Here is a 7967-nt window from a genome sequence, read left to right on the forward strand (position 1 = left end):
ATGGTGCTGATGGTGGTATCAGTATGAAAGGTGGCATTTGTATGAAGCATGAAGTATGAAGCGTTGGCATCTGATCTGTTTGAGATGAGTGAACAGATAAGAATGAGGGAAAGCTAGACACACTAAAGCACTTTGTGAGGGATAAATCCCATAGGCACCACTTTCATCATGTAGTCGAAGAGCACTGTGGGTAATATATGAATAATGTAGTTGATGACAGAAAACAGACCAAGCTATCAGACAATAACGTTTTAAATGAAAATATGTACTCGGTATTTCATTATAAAATGTTTATAAAGATCAATGTGCAAGTTTCTCAGGGTGAACTTCTCACTATAAAACTCTCCCAAAACACTCGTCAATTTTTTTAGATCTGGTATTAAGAAATATATTCCTCATTTTGTTACTGTCTAATTAGATTACTCAGTATTAACACAATAACCATAAATAAATTAGTCATTACAGGGAATGTTAAAGAATACCACCAAATGTACATATACACACTTCATAAATAGATCAAACATATAAAATAAGTTAACTTGGTTTCCATAAATTTAGAACAGTTCATTACATCGATAAACAGAAAAATGCAGTGGAAAATAACCCATAACAACATCACAGAACAAACCCACTTTTAAACTGGTTTCTCACACACACAAACACTTTCTTTATGTGAATTACTGGTTAAATCACAAAATGTGCTTAAACTCAAAACCTGTGAATAAAACAGATTCTTTTCAATTATGTGCTGCAAGTCAGAGCTCCAAAATAGATGGCAGAACATTGAGTGAAACAGTTAAGTCACTTTTCTTAAAACAGCAAGAACTTTGCTTTATATTGTTTAACTGACACTTTAAGTCGCCTCTTAAAATCTAGTGCTCATGTGAATGAAGTGGCAACTGTGGCTCTACTTTAATCACTCTGTCCTAAAGCTTCTGAAAAAGGGGACCAGGTGTGATGATGATGTCACTGAAGGGGGCACTCTGGTGCAAGTCTAAGGCCTGCTGCTTCTTCAGCACCAGCAGACAGAACATCACGCAGGCTGCTTTGGATCGACTGCAATTCCTACACAGTTCATGAAGGCTGAATGTGGCGTCGGGGCTGCTGTTCAGTTTCTGCCGTTATGACAAATATTAATAAAAGGTGCCGTTTCATACACAGAGGAATTACAAATACACAGACACACATGCATATTCAAGTGTGCCAAAAACATTCAGTAATGCTACTGTTTCAATATATGATCAAAGATATATCCTGAATAGTAATCAATACATGGCATTTCTGCCCTTAAGCTTTACCAGACCAAGGACCAAGGACATTCTATGTGGCTGCAACAAAAGTATAGGACAATTCTACACTAAAAAGCCTTGTGTGTAGATTTAAATATTTGCTGCTAATTGAGAAGTTAGTGTTTGTGCAATGGTTTTATATTATTCGTTTTCCAGCAATGTTCAGGGTCACATTAATAAGAATTACTGTAAACATAGAATGAGTTGAGTTGATGGAAATGCTGCACTCAAAGATCCATAATGCAATGCAACTATACAACGGAGTGGCACTGTGCTATAGCAGAGATATGGCTTAGCCAGTTAGCAGTCTCTAAGATGACAAACACAGTGGTGTTGATGCTGGAATCTGGTTAGATTGAGCAGAGTGTGCAGATGGTATGGAGTGGTGATTGGACAGTCTAAAAGAATAGAGCGCTGCTGGTATAAATGAAGCAAATCCCAAAGCCGTTAAGAAAGCTGAAAACAGACTGACGATAAAAGTATCTTAACACTAATGGAAGCAAATCACAATTTCATTTCAAAGTAAATCTTGGATGCCACTAAAAATCACGTTCATCATAAAGAGTAATATGCACGTTATTTAGGATTGCTTTTTCTTTTAAGGCTAACCAGCTTCTTACAGTGAGTGTGTACTGCTCTTCTTCAGTTTTGTCCAAGCATTATTGAGGAATGAGTTGCTGCATCTTGACTGGAATTATTATACAGGCACTTTGCTTCCCTAAGATATCAAATTACAGAAATATGGTACGCGTGTACATGCCTTTCATTTTGGTTGTTTAATTTTTTTTAATTTCGCATCCCTGATTTTGTTTGTGTGTGGGATAACTGCTACTCTATGTTATCATCCTATTTACTTTTTCAGGCCCGCATTAGAAACAGAACACACAGAACAATCCCTGGGGACAGAGTCTGGATTATCTTACTCTGATAGCCTGGAGGAGACTCTGTGCTCGACTAGTCATTTTCTTCTCCTCCATATTTTGGCTGTCCAAGGCAGAGTGCTGAAATGAAAAATAAAATAGAATAATCAATTACTGAAACGTAGTATGGTGTTTCAAAGAGGAGCGGGCATGTGTTTGTAGGACAGAGGGAGAAACGGAGATAAGAGTGTCCTCTCCTGGTCACAAGTAATAAATTCATTTTCTGGTTCACACCAGTACCAACAGGAGAGTGTGTGAACGGGTGCAAGAGAATATTAAGTACTACCTGTGTGTGTGTGCGCATCTGTAGAGTTTCACTGTCAGTTCCAGGTGGATGGACCAGCATTGACTCCTCAGACAGCGGCTCTGGAGGCGACACCTCCGACCTGCTTTCCTGTAGGAGAGGGAAAAGAGGTACTGTAGATGAAAACACATACAAGGAAAAGGGGAAGCATATGCAGTGGGTAAACTGCATATAACAGCAAGATATCAAGTCTCATTTTAAACAGATTCTGATTAAGGCTTTCAGAATATTTAATCACTATATTTAATATTTAAAGACAAAAAACTTTATAAGACACATAAAACACTAACAATGCCATAACATTATAACATTTGGCCTCACTGCACATAAAAAAAAATCCTGTATGAGGTGAGTTAATTGTCAACATGACGATTTCTTATAATCTGTGACTTGTAATCATAGCTCTGCTATTGAGACTTACAGCAGTACAAATTCCTTAATCAAGTGCATTTCAACACTATATTAAAATCCAACAAACGTGTACTATAGACAGTTTATAGAAATAGGTTTAGAGAAAATGCTCAGTTTGAGTGTGTGTACATTTCCAACATTGCACTCTGAAGGTTCTGTATGTATGAAAGATGGGTCGATAAAGCTGGATGCCTCTGCTGCCCGGTTTGGTGCCACAGACTCTTGCAGTAAGCTCATCTCATCCATCATAGGCACACTGGTGCTCTCACTCTCAGCTGCGAATACACACAGCAAGAGAAAAGCACCTTTATTGGCAGACCATAACACTTCAGTGGCTATGTAGCTGCTGTAATGGTCTTGTCTGTGTATGTGTGCGTGTGTTTGTGGGTGTATAAGTATTTGCATTACCCTCTCTCATCTGCTCTTTCATCTCCTTGGGGTCACTTTCGTCTCCGGCTTTTCTTATTGGCCCCATTTTCCCAGGTAACACATCTCTAGGGAACAGCTAGATGAGGGAGGGAATGTTTAGCCAGGGTGCATTGCTGCAGTGCAAAACTGACAGAGTAATTACCCAGAATCCACCACTTTGACAGAATAATAATAGCTAAGAGCCTTTCTTGCACTTTTACTGGGATGATGGAAAAACTAGACATAAATGGCTGTACATCTTGCTGTGTCGTGGTTTATAGTCTGAATATATTTCTTAAGACATCCCTTTACAGAAAGATGGCATATGTCTGCTTATAATTCAGCATCCTTGAGATTATTATTCATAAATGCTAAAAGGTGAATTGAGCTGCACTCCTAAATAACAACAATCCACAGGGAAATACATGGCCCACTGCTGTGAGTTCGAGACCCTGAGCTGCTTAGTGTGTTCTTACATGTAGTAATTATGGAGAGAACAAAACAGAATGTGGGAGGCCAGACACGTGGGCAGACACTGATTATTAGTCGGACTGCATTTCAATGACCACCTATCGCTAGCATGACACTCAAACCATGCAAGTGTTCAAGCATCTGCGGGGGAAATGTAAATTTTCTTCTTTATGGATTTTCTGATGAAATCTCCAGAAATCCATAAAGCCTGTGTGTGTTACCTTTTGCAAGTTACTGTCCATGACAGGTGTGCAGAAATGTGAAAACAGATAATCCACGCCTCCATTTTCCTTCCAGTCCATGAGTTGTCGTGTGGGTGGAGCTATGTCAAGTGGGGTCAGGAGGTCAGAGTAGTCAGCTAGTTGGGCTTTGATTGCTTCATTAGAAAGCTCCTTTGACTGGTCTACCACCAGCTTCCTTTTCCGTCTCCCTTTGTTCCTCTCAGAAGAGGCTGAGAATAATAATCAAGATGTGATTGAATAATTGTGGCTCAAAGGATCAAGATGCCTTTGCTATGGATTAAAATATAGATAGGGTGTTTCCTCCATCACAAACCCTTTTTTGCTATTAATTTATATACAATAGACCATGCAAAGTCTGCTGAACCACAACTGCATCAATCCACATACTTAAATAAGATTTCCAAAAATCATTTTAGTTTGAACACAGATAATGCTGCCTGATCAAGGCTGAACTCTGCACTGTAAAACAGATTTCTCTGTATATTACTATTTGTGATTGTTACATTGATGGACTAGAGACATACGTGTAACAGCGACAGGTTCAAGGGCAAAGCCTTCCTCTGCATTCTCCAGCAGTGTGGTCTCATTCAGTGCGGGAGTCTCTGGCAAGGCCTCTGAATTAGCTATGGAAGGATCTGGAGCAAACAAGTGAAAATCAATCAATATTTTTGTATCCCTTGACTTCTAATTTTAAGTGTTTTATGAATTAAAATTGGACAAAGAACACTTTGTGATCCATTTTCCATGATCCATTACTAATGAAATCATTGTTCATTTCTGTAATACACATACAGAACCACAGAGGGGTGCACAACAAACAAGTAGATTTGTTCTCATCTAATAAAATGACAAAAATAAAAAAAAAAGAAACATGAGCAATACGGAATGAAGGCAATAATTACCAGTAGGATTAATAGCAGTTGGTGGGGGTGTTGCAGGGACCTCAGTTGGTGATTCACCACAGGAATCAGTGAGCAGTGCATTCTCATTAGCATTTGCTATGAAATCTAAACAAGAATCCAAGTCTTAAGAACAGACTACAATAGCAGCGTAGATCAAGAAACATGAAGGTCAAATAACTATTCCAAATCTGCGCGAGTACACACATAGATACATACTAGAGTTTACACATGCATACATTTACATAATTAAACTAAGATTATATACATACATCATACACAAATTAGTATAAATATAAATTACTGCCATAAACAATTTCAATGTAAGCAGTGATGTGCAAAGAATTTCACTACCAACAAGATCAAAAGTCATGCCCTCATCACCAAACGCATCACCGCTTGCACCGAGACTTTGGAAACTTGTGTCAAACAGTCCCTGATGAGACTGGGTTTCATCTCCTAAAAAAAGATATTAAACCATAAGACATAGATATGTGCCAATGCATGAGGTTACTACTGGATATTTCCATTAGATTAAGCTTTAATGATATATAAACTCTTGCCCAAGTCATCCATGGCTAGAAAACTGTTTCCAAAGTTTTCCTTCATAGTGATTTCCTCTGTGCGGCTCTGGTTCAGTGAGAAGTGATCTACAACATCAATAGTGCTAAAAGAGAAAATAATCAGCAAAATCAATTAATTGCAGTACTGATGAGAAAGATGGTTAAGAATTCAAGGCAAGAATTGTCTGGTCTATGAAATGGATGGAAAACATTGTACCTGAGATCAGGTAGCTGTGACTCAAAGTCAGTGAAATCCTCAGGCAGTGTAATGGCTTTAACCAAGGCTTCCAAACCTTCCTCAGGTAGATCCAACTGTCCTGTTATGTCAATGCAAAAAAAAAAAAATGACAATGGTTTAAAGTTCATGCTTAGTTGTGTTTGACCCCAGGCTTGTTGAAAATGCCTCCAGTACATATTTTTAGCAACCTACTGTACACTACTGTTGTTTAATCGTACAGAAAGATAACATTTGTTCTTCACCTTTCACTTTCTTCACTTTTTCCTGTTAGGGATCACCAAATCAAATCATCTGTTTCCACCTAACTCTATCCTTAGCATCCTCTACTCTCGCACCAATTACCTTCATGTCCTCTTTTGACACATCCATATATCTCTTCTTTCGCCTTCCTCTTGAATTCTTACCTGGCAGCTCCATCTCCAACATCCTTCAACCAATATAACCATCTCAATCTAGCCTCTCTGACTTTGTCCACAAAACAGACAACCTGAGCTGTCCCTCTGATGTGCTCGTTCCTAATCCTGTCCATCCACATCACTCCTAAAGAGAACCTCAACATCCTCATCTCTGCTACCTCCATCTCTGCCTCATGTCTTTTCCTCACTGCTACAGTCTTTAGCCCATACAGCATAGCTGGCCTCACCACTGTCTTGTACACCTTTCCTTGGGTTCTTGCTGACACTCTTCTATACTGACAATGCTTACTGATACTGATGTTTAATTTTGGTGCGTTTTACACCGGATGTCCGTCCTGACGCAACCCTCTCTGTTTATCCGGGATTGGAACCTGCACAGAAGTCACTGGCTTGCAACCCCTGTGCGTAGTTTAGAAAGGCAACATATGAAGTTAAATAGTAAATCAGTTTGTTTTTTGGGAGATACATACAGCAACATCCCAATTAGGAATCATTTGAAAGACCTATTTGAGTGTGATGGCTGCATTATATCAGTCAAAATGGTTTGTCTGCTGGTTGAACAATATGCTTGGACATTTCATGGAACCATCAGAAGATAAATACTGGATCTGTGATCACCTGGTCGGAAAGCCACTTTGATTTTAACCACAGCATCACTGCAATCTGCAAGTAGATATTTGGCTTTCCTAGAGTAGATTCGCACAACACCCAGGAGCAGGTGACCTGAAGTCCGCAGCCCGATCTTTATCTGATGTTCAAACATAGACACACAACAAGAAGTTATATATATACTGACTGCATTTCCAATCCTCCTCACTTAAAATACCTAAATGTAGAGGACCATATACTGTAGATAGAGAACCTGAGGAGAAATAATATCCTCTATGGTCGCCTCTAGGTTACATTCAAACACATGGGCTTTGGTTATCTTCTTTTCCCAGTGGGCTGCAAGCCAGATCCTGGCCAGGGGTCCACGTTTAGAGGTGAAGAGTTGTGTGAAGACATCCATGTTTAGTGGATTTCATTTAATTCAGCGTCCTCAGTTCCAGCTTCTATCAAATCCAGATACAAAGCAATAAAGACACTTGTAAAAAGACGCCAGATGGACACCAGTTAGCTCTTTAACGTGTTGGCCACTTGGTTTGCTAGTTTAACTCCGAAATTCACTAATTTAAACATCGACTGTACGTGGAATGATGTTCCAAAATTGTAAATATTCATAATAATTCGTGTATCTATTCAAACGTCAAGACCGCGCGGAGACTTAAGCTAGCTAGCATACTATGCTAACACTAGTATGTTTGGTTAGTGAGCTGGATAATTCGGGTATTTACTCTATATTTAAATAGATTGTGGGATTCTGACTCAATATCTGTCATTGTAGGTGGTTCACGTCACCAGTTAACGCCGTCTTACCGTTGAACGTGAAGTTTATTTATTGACAGTCTGACTGATATTAAAGCTGAGGTAGTGAAAGGAAAACGCTCGCGCATCCCGCCAATTTTGACCGTTTATGCTCACGAGCCCTGAGTATGATGTTAAAACTATTACTGAAATGCTACGGGGTGGGGAAACTAACGTTATTTTATCGTCATGTAAAGTTACTTGCTGTCTGTTAGCTTTGTAACGTGACTTTGTAGTTCTACATGACTTTAACAGCCGCCGTTTGGAAACTTACGACGTGACAAAATGTTCACGCGCAGGTACTGATGTTTAAATTTCATTGGGCGTGTCCAATAAAAGAGACCCTGTCAAGCATTCTGGCGTATCAGCTAATCATAACGGGTTAGGATTAAAGATAGCCAA

General features: G+C 39.2%; 1 protein-coding gene across 1 annotated transcript; it reads right to left on the reverse strand.

The window, feature by feature from the left end:
• Positions 1-748: 748 nt before the first annotated feature.
• Positions 749-7898, reverse strand: rad21l1 (RAD21 cohesin complex component like 1). Its single transcript, XM_060881741.1, has 14 exons — positions 7578-7898; positions 7024-7213; positions 6780-6909; positions 5725-5824; positions 5508-5611; positions 5299-5403; positions 4948-5052; positions 4570-4680; positions 4025-4254; positions 3333-3429; positions 3054-3199; positions 2496-2603; positions 2213-2290; positions 749-1115 (listed from the first exon to the last, which is right to left on the reverse strand). The coding sequence occupies exons 2-14, from the start codon at positions 7168-7170 to the stop codon at positions 927-929; spliced, it is 1650 nt and encodes a 549-aa protein (XP_060737724.1). The 5' UTR covers positions 7171-7213; positions 7578-7898; the 3' UTR covers positions 749-926.
• Positions 7899-7967: the final 69 nt, after the last annotated feature.

The sequence above is a fragment of the Tachysurus vachellii genome, chromosome 11 (genome assembly GCF_030014155.1).
Source record: "Tachysurus vachellii isolate PV-2020 chromosome 11, HZAU_Pvac_v1, whole genome shotgun sequence".
NCBI classification, from domain to species: domain Eukaryota; kingdom Metazoa; phylum Chordata; class Actinopteri; order Siluriformes; family Bagridae; genus Tachysurus; species Tachysurus vachellii.

Coding starts and splice junctions, on each gene's coding strand:
- rad21l1 (XM_060881741.1), bottom strand. CDS start 7,170: ATGGATGTCTTCACACAACTCTTCACCTCTAAACGTGGACCCCTGGCC. Junction 5,825..6,779: donor CAAAGTGGCTTTCCGACCAG/GTGATCACAGAT, acceptor TTGACATAACAG/GACAGTTGGATCTACCTGAG. Junction 3,430..4,024: donor TGGACAGTAACTTGCAAAAG/GTAACACACACA, acceptor TCCCTCATCTAG/CTGTTCCCTAGAGATGTGTT.